Genomic DNA, 18,318 nt, shown 5'->3' on the forward strand with positions numbered 1-18,318 from the left:
CCAGCCCCCCGACGGGCCGGCTCCAGGAGGATGCTCCTCCGCTCGCTTTGATTCCTCCGAGGAGCCCCAAACTGAGACGCTCCCTCGGGGCCCCGAGCTCCCCTGCAAGGCCGGAGTTGAAAGGGACGGGGGCCTTGGCTGCCTTCGGTGGCTCCGTTTTCCCAGCGAAGCGTTTCACGTGGGAAGAGCTCGGCGGCAGAGCAAGGGGACCTCACGCTAATGGGAACCATCAACCCGGCTCCAGCCCCGCCACCAGGAGCAGCTGAGACGAGGGAGGGAGCAGCGCCGGGGCTGCGGGGCTCTGCTCTTCCCTCGGTGCCCCAAAGTGAGCATCTCCATCCGGAGGGACAGCCTGGGGGAGTACAGGGGGGCTGTGCTGGGTCCTGCACGGGCTGTAATTCACGTGCATTACCCCCTCCCCAGTGCAAAGCCAGGCCGGGAGCAGCCCTGCCCATGGGTTTGTTTTGCTCAAGGATGTTTGGAGGCTCACCTGAGCCCCGTGGTCCTGCCCCACAGCTACCAGAGGGGCCAGGGATGCTGCTCTGGCTGTGATGCCTCCTGCCCCGGGGCCGCCTGTGTGGCCTTTCCAGCCCGTGGCCACTGGCAGCCGCGGGCTTTCATCCCGGGCAGGAATGCCAATTAAACGTCGGCTTTCTTGGTGTCGCTTACCCAAGAGCTCAACTCTAACCCTTCGCCTCTCGTATTGAAAACCAAGCCCCGCAACGCCTGTTAACATCTGCACAGATGTTCAGGGAGGGAGCTCCACGTTACCGCGCCGCACGGGCGGGAGCAGAGCCCTAGCACGGCTCGCGGGATGAGGCAGTGCTTACGGGGGCATCGCTGCTCCCACCGGGGAGGGGGATCCCCAGGGACGTGTCCCCGCAGAGCCTCAGGCTGCCACCCGTGTGTCCTGGGTGCGACGGCAGCGGCAGCGCCCCGAGCAGAGGGCGGCAGCAGCCAGGTTGTTGCCGCGGCTCTCCTGGAATTCCGGAGCTCTTGCACCTCTCCTGCCTTTATCTCCCGAAATCTTAACGGAGCAGATGTTGCGCGCACGACCATACGGCAGGAATTCTCCGCCTGGATCTGCAGCCTGAGTTTAATTAGCCACCTGAGCCCCATTCTTCCTCCTGGCAGCAGACGTGCACTTTAATTAATCATCTCGTTTTATTTACAGGGAGAACACGCGCTCTGCCTCTGCCCTGCCTGCATCTCAAGCCCCCTCTGCTTTCATGGTCCAGGTCCGGCCGCGAGGAGCCCGCGGGGCTGCCCAGGAGCTGCTGCTGCAGGGCTCAATGAGCTGCTCCCAGCCCAGGCTCCAGTTTGCCATTGCACAGGAGCTAAAGCTCGGCTGGCGTGGTGCTGAGCTCCAGGGGACAGGGCAGAAGAATGTGTTCACCAGCAAAACGTCCTGAGGATGCATCCAAACAAGCCCAGGCTCCCCAAAGGACAGGACCCGCAGCTGGCTCCAGCAGGTAGCACCAGCACTCAGTCTCTTTCTAAAAAAAAAATAGAAAAAAAATAGAAAGAAAAAACAATAGAAAGAAAAAAAAAAAAGAAAGAAAAAGCAAAGAAAAAACAAAACCACGGTAGGTTGGTCCTCTAAACACAAAGATTTAACAGTGGGGCCATGGGTGGGCTTAAATATGTCAGAGTTGTGGAAAAATGGAGCCTTGTCTCCCTGTTTTCTTTGGAAAAGACGAAGGCAGGCTCAGGGCAGTGAACCCAGAGGCAGCGATCCCGGCACGCCGCTGGTTTCTGTTCCGACCCAGTGCTCCCAGCCTGCAGGTCACAGGATGGCTGCGTGGGGAGGCAGCGTGGGGCAGGGGGTGTTGGGGGGCTCTGAGGGGCACCGGCTCCCTGCTGCCTCCTGCCCCCTGCCGTGCCCATGGCCCATTCATGCTCTGTGCCTCAGGAGGGGGGAGAGAGCCTCCCTGCCTGAGAAACCCCCAGGTAACCGGCAAAGCACCAGTGCAGGGAGGGAAGCGGCGAAGTCCGGTGCAATTGTACCGAGTCTGGGCTGGTGGCAGCGAGCTGGGAGGTTTTGGTCGCGCTCCAGGTCCCCATCAGAGCAGCTCAGGGCACAGCCCCGTGCCAGGAACCTCCTCGGTGAGGATGAGGAGTGCCAGAAGCTGGGGACCCGTGGCATGATCGGAGCTGCTCCCACCCTGCCCCTTCCTTCTGCTTGTGGCTCCTGCTGGCCGTGGGCACCGTGACAGCGAGCTCTGTCCTGGAGGGCACCGTGCGGGGCAGCCTCTGAAGGGCTGTGGGTGCGCTCCCAAGGACACGGGCTTGAAAGACCGTGGAGGGGAGAGGGGAGGAGCAATACGGAATAATATTGGGAGTGTAGAGATAAAAAAAAAAGGGTTGCAGAAAGATGATTATAAAAGCACACCCCATTCCATATGCAGCCAGCCGAAAACCCACCCAGTGCCTGCGCAGGGAGCTGGGTCTGGCGCAGCGGCCGCGCTCAGCCACGGCACGCAGCCGCCGAGCCGCTGGCACCGGCCAGCAAAACAAACACGGCGCGCAGGGCTGCTCCAAGGAGACCTGGCTGCCCCCGCGCCTGGCCCCAACCCCAGGCATTTTCCAGCTGCAGAACTTTCCATGACAAAGAAGGGTTTCAGGAGAGGAGTCTCGGCGCACCGGGAGGAGGAGAACAGGAGCCGGGAAGCGGAGGAAGGCTGGCTGCGGCACGGGGGACGGGGAATGTGGCTTGTGTGGGGGACCCGGGCTTGTGCCATCGCCTCCCAGCCCTCCGTCCCCAGTGCCTGGGGAATGTCGAGGGGGGCAAAGCAGCAGCAAGCAGGGGGCACTGCTCAGCTCAGCCCTGCACAGGGCTCCAGGGGCTGCGTGACCCTGGCTATAGCACGTGGCATCACAGCATGCCCCCCTAACAAGCCCTCGACATGCAGGTGGTGATGTTTTGGCCACCAAAATCTGAAATCAGTTTTTCTTGACCTGGCCTGCAGCTGGTGTTCAGCATGCAAACAGCAAAGTGCTGCTCCTGCAGCTCCTGCAGCCCCCGTGTCCCCCCAGCCTTGCCAAGGTGCCCTCGCTCTGCCCAGGAGCCCCTCAGGGTGGCACCGAGCGGGTCCCAGCCCCTCTGGGTGCCCCGTGCATGGCAGGGCAGGTACACCTCGGCCCTTGGAGCAGAGCTGGCCAGGTCTGAGCATGGGAGGCAGAGCTGGCCGGGCTTGCAGGTGGCTTTCTGCGTCAGATCCTGTGCCAGGCCTTCCAAAAATAGATCCTCTATTTTAATCCGTTCGTTATTTCTTACCAGTTTCCACAAAGCACTTGTTATTTCTATGTCCTGTGCCATTTGTCTTCCCCTTCCAGGCGTTCCTGCTGCCAGACGATGGCCCGTGGTGGCTGCTGCAGGCGTTTGATGGCACGCTGCTCAGAGCCGGCCCTGGGAGCACCTCACCAGTGACAGCATTTTATGTATCTGCTGTTTTTGTCCTTCCTATTTCAGTCTTTTTTCCCCCTCCAATAAATCCTAACAGCCCAAAGCGCAGGGCTGAGGAGCAGCAGCTCTGCTCTCACCCCCTCTGCTCTCCCTGCAGCCTCCCAGCTGCCCGTGAGGCACAGCCTGAGCCCCTGCCCAGCACAGGGGGATGCTCTGGGAGGTGAGCGTGGGGTGGTGAGGGCGAGCTCGTGGTTGCTCATAAACCAGCACGATTTAGAACTAACTAAGGCTGAAACCATTCCACATCATAAAGAAACAAGTGCTCCTTCCCCTGCCAAAATCACTGCGCGGTGACGGCGCTCCCAAGACCTTGTGGGCTGCAGAGAGCAGGGGGCAGGTCACAAAACGGGAAGGTGTCCCCAGCCCCCAGAGCAGAGAGGGGGGCAGCGCGCAGGGCTCTGCCTCGGGGTGCCCTGGTGCAGAGCTCGGGGGGCTCACAGATGGTGGTGCCTGGCGGGGATGGGGCCAGGACCCCCAGCGCTGCCCCTTCCACCATCCCACCCGCTCCGCACGGATGCGCCCCGTCCCCGGGGGTGTCTCCGGGTGCACCCCTCGGCACAAGGCAGGCGAGGGCTCAGCCCCGTGCCTGTTCCCAGCCATGTACCGGGGCCGGGGCGCGCTGCCCTTCCCGGGAGGGGCTCAGCACCCAGCGGGCCCCGGCTCTCCTCATCTGGTGGGGATGGGGGGAGGCAGCGCGGGCTGGAAGGGGCTGCTGGGGCGCGGTATCGTGTTCTCTGCTCTGCGGCGCAGCATCTCCTTGAAGCGTGACAGCCGCGATTGCTTCCAGATGCGCGCCTCCTCGCCTCCAGCCGGCCGGGGTGGATGTGGTAAACTCCGCGATGGAAACCAAAACCCGCACCAGATGTACCGTGTCAGCGGCAGCGCCGTGCGCATCTGGCCGCGACGCGCGGGCACGGCCACGGCCCATGGCCGGCGCTCCTCCTGCACCGGGAGCCGCGGGCTCAGCACCGCAGGGCACGGGCTGGGGCTGCTGGTGCACGGCGAGGGGGAGGCCAGCACCGCACCGTGACCGGCACCCCCGGCACCGCGGGAAGGACCCCGCTCCCGGCCCCTGACATCAGCGGTGATGTCAGGAAGGACGGGGATCGGTGACTCGATGGATAAATGGGGAGAGAGGAGGGTCTGCTGCCTGCACACGCGGCTCTTGGCAGGCGGCGGCGGTGAGGGAAGAGCAGCGGGAGGCTGACGGCAAGCACAGCGCTCTTCAAAGGGAAGAGGCTCAGGGGCAGGGGTGGGGACCGGCACCCAGGGCTCCAGCTCTGCCCTCACACCACGTCGCAGCCTGGGCTTTCCCCAGGGAGCTGCAGGAGCATCTTTTAGGGACAGAGCCGGCTGTGGGACCCCTGCAGCTCACCCCTGCCGAGTGCTCATCGCCGCAGCAAACCCAGTGCAGTCCCCTGCTTCCATCCAGACCCTGCTCCGCACCTCGGACCCCGCACCAATAACAATTATCCCAATGCACCTCCTTCTCAGAGGACTTGAGAGAGGCAATTAATCTCAGTAACAGGCTTTGAAGAGAAGAAGTGCTGTCTAAGCACTGCGCTCTTATCCTTTTGATGGGGTTAGCTGCGCTGGAATATGAGCGAAGACATTTGGAGTAAATTAATAACGAGTTTAATGGCATCCAAAAGTTAGGGAGATGAAGCATTTGAAAGGGGTTTACAGCCTTACGGGGAGGGAACAGCAAAGCGAAGGGCATGTTTTCTTCATCAAGCCAGCTCCCCGGGCTCCGGCACGGCTGAGCCTCCAACCTCTGTGCCGCTCGCCCACGGCCGGGCGCAGCTGTGCCAGGTCCCTGCCCGCAGCCCGTGAGCACAGGGCACAAATGGCAGGAGCGGGGTCTTCCCCCCACCCCCAGCCCCCAAATTTTTCCAACAGAGCTGTTGCTCTGAGGGTGTATGAGCAGCACCTTGTGCCCATGCCACCTCTCCCAGTGCAGCAGGGGGAAGGTCGGGGCGCTGCAGCATCCCTGCAGGTGATGGGGAAGAATCCCGGAGCTGCAGCAGGTGCCTCGGGCTGTTTTGCCATGAAAGCGACACAGGAGTGAAGCACTGCAGAGACCACGCATTTTCCTAGAGGTTTATTTATGACAGAGTCGAGATACGAGTGTCTGGCCCAGCTCCCAGCGTGAGCATCTGATGCCGCGCACCCCGTAGCTGGTGTTTTTCTTGCTGTTTTTGTGTTTTCGGCCTGATTAATGCCCTCGTGGTGGCTGGAGCGTGGAGACCGCTTTGTGTTTTGCCAGCAGGCTCCAGCTCTAACGTAATTTCCACAGCCGAGCTGGGGCTGGGAGGCAACGACACATAAGAAAACATTTTTCACCAGCTTCCTCACATCGTCCCGCTGGCCTGGCCCTGCCCGCTCCCCGGGGTCAGGCAGCCTGCCGGGACAGGACGGCTCCCAGCCCTTCCAATAAGAGCCCTTCGCCCACTGTCCCGAAGGGGCTCGAGGCCGGGGAGCCTCAGCGAGGGGTTGGGGGCTGCCAGGGGACCCCCGCCCCGTACGTGGAGCTGCCGGGAAGGGACAGGACCCGTGCCCAAGCACACAGACGTTTACAGCTCTTCTCTAGACCTCAGCACAGAGAAAAATCAATCCCGTAGTCAGGAACACATGCCTAGGGAGTAACCAGATTAGCTTTTTGCAGTGGTGCTAATTACTCTGAATTAATTAGCAATCAGTTAACTCTGGGTTATAAAAGCCCCTGGTGAAGGAGAAGGCCTAGCTAGAGGGCTCTGAGGGCTGGGAAGAGTGCTTTGTGGAGCTTTTATTCCCTTTTTTTGCCTTTCTTCTGCTCTGATGGGGAAGGGGAAAGGCACAGAGGGAATATAAGGACTTAATGTGATCCCAGCTGCAATCAGACGAGCGAGTGGCAGGGAGAAATGTTGCCATGGTGTGCTTGGGGATGCTGGCTGCAGGCAAGGCAGAGCACGGCTTCCTGGAGAACGCAGCCAGCTCCCAGCAGCAGACTGGGAGGGAAGCAGCCTCAGGAGGAGAAATGGAGATGGGAGCGAGCTGCAGCGGCTCCAGGGGCTGCTGAGGGAAGATTTCCTGCTCCCAAGCTCAGCCTTTTGCATAACGCGCTCAGGAGCCGCAGTGGCTGTGGCATCTCGGGGCTCGATGTGACTTCCAGCGAAATGAGAACCTGTGGGCTGCAAATTCCTGCTGCTGGGGCTCTGAAACCAGCCTGTGTCTCACGTCTGCAGCGAGTGCATGAGGGATGTGCGTCCTACAAGCACACACAAATGTCTGTGCACGCCTCTCTTCCAAGGCGCGTGGTTTGCTCCCTGTCCTGTGCCAGGAGAGGTCGATGTGCAGGTTGCTTGAGATGAACCCATAGCAGGAAAAGGGGGAAATGAATGTGCTCGCTGGCACGAAGGTGGCAAGAACTGCTGGGAGCTGGGCTGGCAGGGGCAGAGCTCCTCTTGCCAGTCAGGGAGCTCCAGCAAGACGTTTCCTGCAGCTCTGTGTGATTGTTGGCACCCGGCACGGTGATTAACGCTGCTGGACCATGGTGGCACACATACGTGGGGAGCACATCACTTTTTCCAGCGGCCTCTGCCTAAATGCTTTCAGCCAAAGGATCTGGGAAGCTTTCCAAAAGCAACCAGGCTTTCTGCAGGCAGAGCACCACCGAGTGCCCAGAGGCCCTATTAAGGCTGCTGTGAGCTCTGCAGCCCTGCCCTGCCGGCGGGGCTGGGACCCAAAAACACGGCCCCGTTCCTGGAGGGGCAGGAGGAACGTGTCCTGCCCCGGCCCTGCTGGCAGGGCTGCAGCGGCTCTGCCCAGGGGCTCGGCTTTCCAAAAAAATGGAAAATGGGGATGGGGCTGGTGGGGAGAAGCTCAGAGCCCTGAGCTCCCCTGGGTACGAGGGAGCAGGATGTGCCTCGCAGGGGAGCAGCTACAGCACGCAGCGCAGCACAGCTGGTTGGCTGTTTGTTTAAAAACAGATAGGAATATTTAAAAAGCGCATCCCTATAACGTGTGTGAGTGTGCAGATGTGCCTGGCTATACACATACACACGCCTTTGTTGAAGGAGCCCTCTCATCCTTTTCGCAGGGAAGACATCTGTCTTCACTTGGGCTGGATCGTTACCACGTTCCACGCTGCTCCTGCCCTGAGTTTCGCAACGCCTCCCTGCACGCCTCCCCGGGCCTGGCTCCCGCTGGGCTCTGAAGGCTTCCTGGGGGGGTTTGGGTGCTGGGGCTTGGCCATCAGCCCCCAGCCCTGCTCCTGTCCCCGGCATGTGCCCGGTGCCAGCTGCGCCCCTGTCCCATGGCACCACCGCCTCTGCTTTGCACTCCACAGCTTGGCTCCTGCCCCCCTGAGCTCCTCCACGTGTGTGTGTTGTGTGAGTGCCTGCAGGAGGAGGTCACTGCCCGGGCTGGGCACAGCTCCCCACCGCTGGCCCAAACCCAACCAGCAGCTTGAGGAGAGGACGGTGCCTCCTTGGTGCCGATCTGCACCGAGTGTGACGTCCAGGGGTGGTTGGTGGGGGCAGCTCTGGGGCCCTGTGCTGCCCCCGGGTGCTCTCCCCGTCCTCTGGGCTGCATTGCCTGGAGCAGAAGGGATCTGCAGGGCGCAGGCACCTGAGCGTTGGAGCCCTTCAGCTCGCTCTGGGGCAGCAGCTGGGGGAAGAAACTGCAGCTGAGCCGCAGGGCACTGCCTTTCCTGCGGGGCTGCCGTGTGCTGTTACATGGCTGCAGCCAGCCCCAACTTCTGAGCTGTAACTACGCAATCAAGCTCTCCAGCGCAATAATTCCACAACCTTTCTGGAGTCCTGTATTAAATAAAGTACATTTACAGAGTATATGAATTCCAGATTCAGCCCGGGACTCCAGGGACACTTATTCCTCTCCTGGAACTTGTATATCCGGCCCTGGGATGAAAACCCCCTAAGCCCCAAGCATAACAAGCATTTCTTGTGTTTTTTCTGTCTCTGTCACATCGGGCATGTAGTATATGCTCGGGCTGATAAACAGCATCTGGTTAGAGTCAGGTAAGGACCACTCTGGGGAATAAGTTTGTGGTCAGCTGCCAACCTTTCTCTCCCTCCTTAATGTGCTTTTGCAGATGGATGAAAACTGCAGCCAGTCGAGGTTATGGTTTCAGATAGCGCCGGGGAGAGGAGGGAGAAGGTTGCGCTCAGCCCTCATCCTATCGGGGCGGCTCTGCTGCCAGGGCTTTGCTTAATGAAAGGCACATGCACGGCTGAATCATCCCGGCTCCTCGCGGGGGGATGCAGAGGGAGCTCCAGCAGCTCGGAGGAGCGGGGGCTGGCGTGCGGAGCCCCCTCACCTCGGTGAGTGCAGCTCTTTTAGCTCGGTGCTTTTGGCTCCAGCAGCCCGTCTCACCGCGATGGGAGCCGGCGAGCGGGGGCTCTGCAGGGCGCCTCGTGCCCTGTCCCAGCACCTCGCTGGCCGCTCTCTGCTCTGTGCCCTCGTAGCGTGCCCACCCCGAGCCCTCCGGTGCTCCAGCCACGGGGACGGGCCCCCACTCGCTTCTCCTCCTCTCCTCCTCCCCGTCGGAGCTGCCAATTGCGCCTCCTTTCCCACGCAAAGACAGCCGAGAGGCCAACCTCCCCCTCCGCAGTGAGGGAAAGGTGCCAGGGGGGAAATCCGAGCCGAGCAGCTCTGCAGCCTGCTGACCCCCTGCTCGGGGAGGATGGGCTCTGCTGGCGAGGGGGTGGCCGTGACCACGTCCCAGCGCTGCCTCGGGGCTCGGCACCAAACAGCTGGTGGCCAGAGCCGGAGCTGGGTGGCGCTGGGCTCAAAGGACCCACGATGAAATGCTGATGGTGTCAGTGCAAGAGGACGGATGGTGGCACGAGAGGCTGTGCCCAGCAGCAGAAATCCCCAGGCCCTGGCGATGCCACCTGTCCCCGCAGCCGCTGCTCAGCTGGCGCCCGATGTCCCCACGTCCCTGCGCTGCGCTCTCGAGGAATGGAGCAGCGCTGTGCTGGGCCACTGGATTTTTGTTGGAAACCTGGAAGTCCTCCTGGCCTCGTGGGATGGCTGAGGGCTTGCTGCCAAGTTCTGGAGAACCGTCCCAATTCATGTTCCTCACAAGCCCTTTTTTCTGCGAGAGAAGGAGGAAATTCTTGTATAAAAATGGAAATGCACCCCTTTTGCCAAGCTATTAATTCTGCTTCCTATGGAAACCGAGACATCCCCGTCTTTATTCTTTCTGCGCTGAACTTCCAAGTTTATTTTTATGCCCAGATTTGGCAAAGCACTTAAGCCTGAGCAGTGTTATGCGTGAGCTGAAGTCCATCCCTGCGTGAGGGTCTATTGAAAACACCTTACGGCGCCCGCAGGCATGTGCTTCAGCAAACACCCCCTTGCACTGGGTTTGTTCCTCACTACAGAGACTTTCTTTTTTTCTCCTTGCCAAGTTATCATTTGCTTTAATTAATTTCGCGCAGAGAGCCTGGGAGTTCAGTGGTGGTTTCAGGCCTCTAGAATAGCCAGGGAAACCAATTTAATTAGATCAAGTGAGCCAAAGTTACTTAAGCGATTCGTAATAAGTTCCAGGTTCTCCCACACCAAAGGGTTTCAGCCGAGGACAGGAACTTCCTGAGCGTGTTCTGCAGCGCGGGAGGAGCGGGGCCGCAGCCCGGGACTTTTAAACCTGCATCAGCTCAACACTTGTGCGTGGACAGCGGGGAGCACCCGGCGGGGTGCGGGGCGGGCGGTGCCGCGGGCTCTGCGCCCCCGATGCTGTGATTTTGGCTGCACCTCCGTGGCCTGAGCTGCAAGCACAGCAGCTCCCCATGTGCGTGGCTTTCCTCCGCCACCCCCCTAGCGAAGGGCTGCAGGACACGGGGCCCTTCCCGGCCGTGCAGGGGCTGCCTGCAGCTGGGACCCCCGGTGCCTCCCCGCCCCGCTCATGGGCTGCCCTCCAAGGCAGCGCGAGTTTCTGGCTGCGAGTATTTATGTTGTTAAAAACCTGTGATCAAAACAGTTTTCCCTTTTTTCTGCTTGCTGGGAATTTCGTGTGGGTGTGTAAATCTGTCTGGAAATCTGTTCCTTTTGCAGGCAGATGGAGCAGGTTGCGCTCGGCTGCCCCGGCTCTGCTGGCACCGAGGCTCTTCCCCGCGCTGGAGGTAGGAGCTGCCCTGATTCTGGGGTGCTGCCTGTGCTGCCCCAGTGCTCCCAGCTTCCTGGGCAGGCTGGAGCAGCGTCCCAGCATGCCAGATGAACCCTAGCTGCAGGCAAGGAGCTGGCTTCAGCCACTTGTCCTCTCTGCTGGAGCCGCCAGTAATGTGTCTCACTGCAGGGGCGTTTGTCCCCCGGTGCCCCTTGTGAAGGATGGAGCCGGGCCAGGCAGCACATTTTGGCACCAGGCATGTGCCAGCCCTGCTCCTGCGGCTCTCAGGGCCAGCTGTGCGCCCCTACGCCCCCAGTTTTGATTGCAGTGAGCCTGCCTTTGCTGTTACCACAGAAATAGTGGCTGGGCTTTGCACGCTGAAGGCTTCTGCAGCCCTTGAGCAGCATCTCGGCCGTGGGCACAGCTCTGCTGCTCCCTGCACCTTCCCGGGGAGCACGGAGACCCCCGGCTCCACTCGAGCACCCGGAGGCCACTTTCCTACAGGAGGCATCACCTCGCATGGAAGGCTGGAAGGGAGCGTAAATTAAACCTACGCAAGAAACAACTTAATTATTGGGGAATAAAGATCCCATTATTCTCTCCCTGCCCTGAAGCAAGAGGGAAAAATCTCTCATTTCCTTCCGAAAGTCAAATGAGGGTGGGAGAGGTTTATGAGCCTGGCACGGGCGTGGGGAGCAGCCAGCACTGCGGGCACCTGGCGCCGTGCTGCGGGCACGGAGCCGCCTGGCTTTGGGCACCTGCGGCTGCGCCCCCCGCACGGACACACGAGGACCTTGCCACGGTGACACTGCCTGCCGGGAACATCACAGGTTGCTTGCACAAGCCTCGAGGGGTGCGGAGAGGGGCTGGCTTCAACTTGGAAGAAGGCAGCCCCGGGCATGGGCATGGGTCATCCTGGTGAGCCAGGCAGCTCTGGTGCATCCCTCCCTCGTGGCAGCGCAGAGAAGTGGGGCCTCTGCCCCACAGGAGCTGCTGGCACCCTGGGGACAGGCACACACCTGGGGTGGAAATAACCACCCCCCAGGTAAAACGGGTGCTTGGGGGGGAAAAACTGCTGAAACCGCACTTTTCTGGCAGCACAATAGTTGGGTCTGAAACAAGACATTTTAAATTTACACCGTGAGCCAAAAAAAGTTGTAATTTGAATATACAGCATGGCACATTCCTCAGAAATTGATCATAAAGTTCTGCTAAAACACAGGCAGGGCCTGAGTAAAATAAATATTTTTGCTTCCAGAGGAGTGAAAGGTCTGGCCAGTGACTCAATTTATAATATTTTTAGCAGGTGATTCATCGAAGAGGGAAAAAAATACCCAGGGCAGCTGAATCCAGCTTTGTTTCCCCAGCACTGCGTCCAGGCGTGCCGGTGTCACCGGCACAGCGGCTCCGTGGCTGGGGCTGCCCTGGCACAGCCCCGCTTCTTGGCAGGGCTCTGCCCGAGCCCCTGGCAAGCCCTGGGTGCTGCAGCTGCCCCGGGTGCTGGTGGCACCGAGGTTCCCCTGGGGGTGTTGTTTACCTCCAGCAGTGTCGGGAGCTGTGGGTTTGGACGGGGTTTCTTGACCACGCTCCACGTACCGCGGTGCTGCGGTTTGGAAGCGGTGAACGTGACCCTCCTGGCCTTTCCCCCTCCGCTTCCAGGCAGAGTTTTCTTTTCCTCCCCGCAGGTTCTGCCTCTCCCCAGTGTGCTGCAGGTCATGCAGGCTCCGGACACGTGGGTGCTTTCTTCTTGGTCACGTCCCCGTTTGTGCAGCGAAGGTGAGCACGGGGATGGGAACTGGGGAAATGGGTAAAAATACCTCTGTGTTCTTCCTTTTGTGCACAGGCAGCTCAGGCTGTGCTCCCCACGGGAAGATGCGTGCCCTGTGAAGTCGGTGGCTCTGGTACTGAAGGTGGCTGCTCTGCAGCGTGCACGTCCCCGTGTTGTGGTGAGCAAGGTGTGAGCGTGGCCACGGCCCCGTGTCCCTGTACCCGGACCCCCACTGCTCCTCTGCCTGATGTGGTGAGAACTGGGTGGTGCTGGGGCTGCAGCCCTGCGGGAGCTGCGGGCACCGGTGGTGGGCAAGCAAAGAGCAGCCTCTGAACGAGCTGCTTGCGATGCACGGGACACCTGCTCCCGGCTATAAAAATGGATTAGCTGCATTGCATCTGGAGCCCATCCAGGCAGCAGCGCCTTCCCCGGGATACCATTTGGCAGGCAGAGCCCGTGGCCTGAAAACATAATGAAGGGGAGAGAGGGGACAAGACACAGAGTTGAAAGGAGGGTCTGGAAGCTGTGATCCTCTCTCGGTGAAGGATCGGAGAGCTTTGAGCGGCCCCAGATGCGGCGCTGTCACCAAGTGCTGGATCCTGCCTCTGCACCCGCCCCTCGCGATGCCTTTTCCATTGTTCTTTGTACTTGAGTCTGGTCCCAACATGCTCCCAGCTGGCCGGGGCTCCAGCCTGGATACGAACTGCAGAGCAGCAGATACAGATCCTACCTCATTGTGCTCGGAGCACTGGAAGGACTCCATGGCCCAACGCAAACGGAGCAGCGATACACGGCACACCAGGCGAGCCCTCCTCCTTCACGGGGCACCCAGGGTGCACAGTGCCACCTCCAGCACTGCCCAGAGAGCCTGAACCCGAGCCCCTCGCTCAGCACTCCCAGCAGGGCTCAAGTCCTGTGCCAGAAATACTCCCAAGTATTTCTTGCATATACTGTATGCATTTCCTCCAGTCACCTGGAAAAATCTCGTTCTCCTGCTAGGCATCTGCCACAATGCAGTTCTGCCTGGATCGTGAGCCACACGTGGGGTTTAATTGTGCTCCGAATACCAATTATTTCACGTACTCGTGGAGCAATCTTTGCCCCAAATGATGCAATAGGGAAACTGGAGCTAAGCTGAGGCTCCATTTGGGTGATTGCTATAAATCTGCTTTTATTATAAGCTTTCTGGTCAGCGTGCCACTCAGCCACTGACGCTCTGTGATCCTTCCAACTCAGGCAAGGCTGAAAGCTTGGACCAGCTCTTGGAAAACAACTGGGAAAGTCAGGGTAGCAACTGCAGGCTCGTGTTTCTGGCTTTTGCAAGGCTTGGAGAAGCTCTGAGGTTTGTGACACTGCAACACACGGTGCCAATGGTGGTGATCTGAAATGTGCTGGGTTTTGGAGCAACCAACTGAGCAGCTGAGGAGGCATGGAGCTGGGAAAAGGCAAGGCTGACGGACAGCTGCGGAAAACCAAATTGCTCAACGCAGACCTGGGAGGGACCATCCTGAGCAAGGGCTCCAGCTCCCCAGGGGCTTGGGCCAGGCGCAGGATTGCTCTGCAGATGAGAAACCATCGTGGGAGCGTCTGTCCCACCTCCCAGCACCGCTCCCCGTGGCTGATGGCTGTGTTCTTCCCAGTGCTCCCGCCCGGAGCCGAGCACAAGCGGCACCCCTGAGAAAGGCAGCTGGAACAAAGCGTGCTCGGGAAATTCATGTGGCACCAGCCTGAGCTCAGCGACCGCGCCGTGCCGAGGGTGCGCAACACGGGTCAATTAAGCTGCCACCACGCAGCCCGGCAGGGCAAATTAAGTGCCAATTTTCTGCACTGCTGAAGAGGCGAAGAACCGAAATGAGAAATAACAGGAAGTTTCAGCTGAAAAGAAAGAGCAAGTTGGGAGATGGGAGTTGGAGGCTGGATGGCAGCCAGCGATGAGACAACCTCGTGCGCCACTGCCCTCTGCCGCAGCCCACAGCGCTCTCCTCCCGCAGCCAGCCCCGGGGCGGTGTGGGGCTGGCAGCGTGGGGACCTGAGCCTGCCTGAGCACAGCTCCTGGCTGCAGTGCCTGGGATGCTCTGCTCCCAGTGCAGTGCATCCCCTTGGCATGCCCGTCCCAGTGGGATGTGCTGGAGTTTTGCTGCCGGCTCACTGGGAAGTAAATGTTTTTTTGCTGGGCAGGTGGGAGGCTGTGGCCCTCAGAGCAAGATGATGGAGTGGGGCCCTTCCTAACCGAGGTACCTGTGCTCTGCTCAGGGCCAGCAGGTGCAGACAGAGCTCCCTGGGGGGACAGAAGCGTTGCGAGGCTCCTGGGCTCACAGCCCCATCCTGTCAGCCCCAGACATGGCCCAGCTGAGTCCATCCAGCTCACCGACCTCCTCCTGCTCTTTGCAGCAGGTGGGAATGCAGAGCGCTGGTTTAATTCCCTCTGCTTGGCAGGGGCTGCGCAGCTGCTGCAGGTCCCAGGGCTTCGGGAAGGTGACGGTGGCCAGGGCGCGGGGCTAGGACCGGGATGAGGCTGGGCGCATGGAGGCAGGGTGCAGTTGGTTGGTGCGGGGTCGTTCCCGGGCTGAGCAGACCTCTCCTCCTCCTTCGGGCAGCAGCAGCCCCTGCGCTCCGTTCTCCGAGGATGAAATGGCTGCTCCCAGCCTGCTCATTCCTGCTCCTTGTGCTCCCTCTGCAGGGAGCGGCTGCAGGCAGCCGGGGGCCGGGTCCTGCGCGCTCCTCTCCGCAGCCACCCGGAGTCAGGCTGGTGCTGCCCGCACCGCTGCTTTGGGGTGAGTTTGGGCTGATTTCTGTGTGCGTGCATGTGTAGAGCTGAGCCCCAGCCTCTGGGACCAGGCCATAATTTGGTCAAACTGTGGGGCTGCGATGCTCCCTCAGGGCTCCAGAGAACGGGGAGGAGATTTGGGGTTTGCCCCGGGAAGGAAGGAGCTGGATGGGCAGCAGCAGCCTCAGGGCTGGGGTGCGGGATGCAGGGATGTTTCCAGAGCTATTCTGCTGCCTCCAGAGCTCAGCAAACCCTCTCCCCGCAACCCCAAGGCCACAGCTCCCGCTCCCTCTGTAAGCAGAGAGGCTCCCTCCCCGCCAGAGGCCAGGCTGCCAAATTCCAGCCAAGAGCACATTTTTCCAGCATGACACCAGTGGGGCCCCAGCAGGAGACGCGGGATGCAGGCGGAGAGGCTCCGGTACCAGCAGAGCTGTGCGTGGATGGCTCGTCGAGCGCCGTCGGCCCCACTGGTTTCCTCTCCCAGCTCGGGGAAGGGCTGGCCAAATCTTACAAAACATCCTTTTTCCTTTCGCTCAGACTGTGTAGGGTGCACTGAGATACCCTGACGCCGCCTGGCCCTCCCTACTCCTGTCCATCCCCTTCCTTCCTCCTTGCTCCTTTTCCAGGCAGCTGCTTACGCAGGCGGCTTTCTAAGGAGCCCTGGGACAGGTAGCGGAGGGTGCCGGAGCCGGGACGAGCCTGCACTGGAAAGGTAGGAAGGAGAAGGGAGCCGAGGGCTGGGGCGCTCGCCGAGCGCTTGCCTGCGCACTTTGCCTCAGGCTGGAGGGAGGAGAAGAGCAGGGAGCGAGGTCTCCCCGGCCACCCCAGCAGCCCCCCTGTGGCAGCAGACCTCGGAGGACACCCTGGAGTAGAGCATCGCGCCCTCCTGCCCGCTCTGGCCCCACTCTCGTGGTGCTCCCCAGGGCAGAGCAGGGCAGCAGCACCTGCAGCGCCGCAGCGGGGCCGCGTGGGCACGTCGGGCTCGCAGCCAGGGCCCGAGCTCAGCACGTTGCTGGCCTCCAGGGCCCTGCTGTGACTCCGTGTGCGTTGCCAGGGAGGAGCCGTGAGCGCTTGGGATGCTGCGTGCCGAGCTCCCGCTGGGTGGTGGACAGGCTGCATCCCCTGGGGACCACGAGGGGAGATGTCCCCGGTGCTGTCACCCCGAGCAAACCACAGCAGGAGAAGGGCTCGGGCACAGCAGCCGCCCCCCGAGGTCGTTGGATGCTGCCCCCACCACCCGAGCACCTCGCAGCCCAGCACCACTGGCTCTGGGAGGGTTTGGGGTCGGTGCTGTTTATACGGAGGCTCCATGGAGGCATTTAAACACCACCCGGGTGACAGCCCGGCTCTTAGTCACAGTCCCCGGAAACTCCAGTGGAACTCTGCCCTGGGGCAGCAGCCAGGGCTTGGTGAGCCCCTTTCCCAGGCACATGGAAATTTCCATGGAATTAGTGTACGGCTAATTATTACCATCTGCCTTCCCTCAGACTGCAGCCACCCCGCCGGCCAGCTCCAGCACAGCGCTCCTTGGGGTGCTGGATGGGCTCGGGGTGCGGGGCCCCCCCAGTGCCAGCTCTGCCAGCAAAGCCCCCGCTCTGCTCTGCTCTACCCGTGGCTCCCTCCCCATTCTGCAAGGTGCCTGTGGGGCTTCTGCGGGCATTGCCGGTCCCTGCCCTCGGGGAACAGCTTTCCTGGCAGAGTTTCATGGTGTGAGCAGCACGGCCGTGATGCTGTGTGCGACTACTCAGGGTCTCGTGGTGCATTGCGCAGCTGGGAAGTCAGCCCCACTCACACAGCCCCACTCACACAGCCCCGCTCACGCAGCCGCTCTTACCCCTCCAGAGCAGAGCTGTGCCAGGGCTCCTGGGGCTCCTCAGCAGGATCTTTCACCGCCCAGGGCCGGGGCTGGGGCTTACAGATCATGGCACTGACCCTCGCTGTTGTCCCAAGGGACTGGCAAAGCCTCATGAAGCTTTGGCAATGTTTATCAGGTTGAGTGAGCTCTGGAGCGGGCGGTGTGAAATAGCGCTCCGTGCCACTTGGGTTCCTGGTGTCTGGAAACCAGTTTTCCCTCCTAGGGCGATACATAACTGTCACCGTTTTGGTGCCTTCCCCCTCCTGGCTTTCCCTGAAAGCCTGCAGTTTCCCAGCAGCCTGTGTTTGTTTATTGCTCACGGGGCCCCTGCCAAGGAGCACTGGGTGTGCAGATGTAACCCAAACAGCCACGCAGCGCCCAGCTCCATCAGGAGCCGAGCACGGAGCCGCAGCACCGGTGCCAGCAGTGCAGGCACGTCACCCACAGTGTGTCCCCTGCCTCGCTCAGCCTGTCCCAGCACCACGATGCCCGTTTGCTAACACACCTTGCCATGGCCTTGGCTCCCTTGCCCCCACGCTGGTCCCAGGTTGGTCTGGTGAGGAGCGAGCCTGCCGACAGCCGGTACGCGTTGGTTCGGGTCTGCTCCCTCAGCACAGATCCCTGCTTTGGTAGGATGGGCTTGCTAGGGAACACCGGGTTCTTGCAGCTTGGCAGAGGCTCAGCCGTGCCTCACAAAAGTGTATTTCTGAGATAAATCCTTGAAGCCTGCTCGCCCCGTCCCAGCCCTGCTGCACACAGGTGCCGGCAGCCAGCCCTGTGCGCCCTGCAGGGTGAGCAAAGGGCTCGGTGCGGCCGCAGGCTGCGGCACTGCAGCCACACTGGGGTTTTTACCTGGGCAAGGAAGGGCAGCGTTTGAATTGCCCCACGTGGAAATAGCTGCAGGAAGTCCTTCTGAAAGCAGAGGCACCAAATTACAGGGCCGAGGCTTTGGGAAGGCTGCCAGAGCCCTGCCCTGTGCCCTCCTGGCCCCGCACACGGTGCTGCAGAGCCCGGGCAGCCTGGCACGGCTCGACCTGCAGGCACACACACATTGGCACAGCCCCCGTGGGGTGCTTGTCTTTTAAATGAATGCAGAACATAAGAGCAGCCAAAAGAGCGTTCCAAGATCTGCATCTTAAGCCTGAGACTGAAAAAAGAACAAACCAAACAAGATGTCATCTCTTCTCCTCCTTCACGTACCTGCCCCGAGCGGAGTCAGGGCGCTGGGTTTTGCGCTCCCCTTGCACGGAGCAGAGGCTGGCCCTGCACCTGTGGCAGAGGTAACGTTCCCGTTATCAAAAGCTTTTCCTGGGGAGCTCGGGGAATGGTTGAGGCTGCTGGCGTGGCTGTGGGG

General features: G+C 60.9%; 1 protein-coding gene and 1 long non-coding RNA gene across 2 annotated transcripts in view; one reads left to right on the plus strand and one right to left on the minus strand.

Annotated features, from left to right (window-relative positions):
• Positions 1-7,040: 7,040 nt before the first annotated feature.
• Positions 7,041-18,048, minus strand: LOC311424494. Its single transcript, XR_014686110.1, has 2 exons — positions 16,944-18,048; positions 7,041-9,563 (listed from the first exon to the last, which is right to left on the minus strand). It is a non-coding gene; the product is annotated as an uncharacterized lncRNA (long non-coding RNA).
• Positions 18,039-18,318, plus strand: part of TACC1 (transforming acidic coiled-coil containing protein 1) — a 28,614-nt gene continuing 28,334 nt past the window's right edge. Inside the window, exon 1 of the mRNA XM_084499718.1 lies at positions 18,039-18,244. Coding sequence (XP_084355844.1) covers positions 18,054-18,244 — 191 coding nt within the window. The 5' untranslated portion in view covers positions 18,039-18,053. The remainder of the gene's footprint in view (positions 18,245-18,318) is intronic.

Source organism: Aythya ferina (assembly GCF_964211825.1).
Source record: "Aythya ferina genome assembly, chromosome: 27".
NCBI lineage: Eukaryota > Metazoa > Chordata > Aves > Anseriformes > Anatidae > Aythya > Aythya ferina.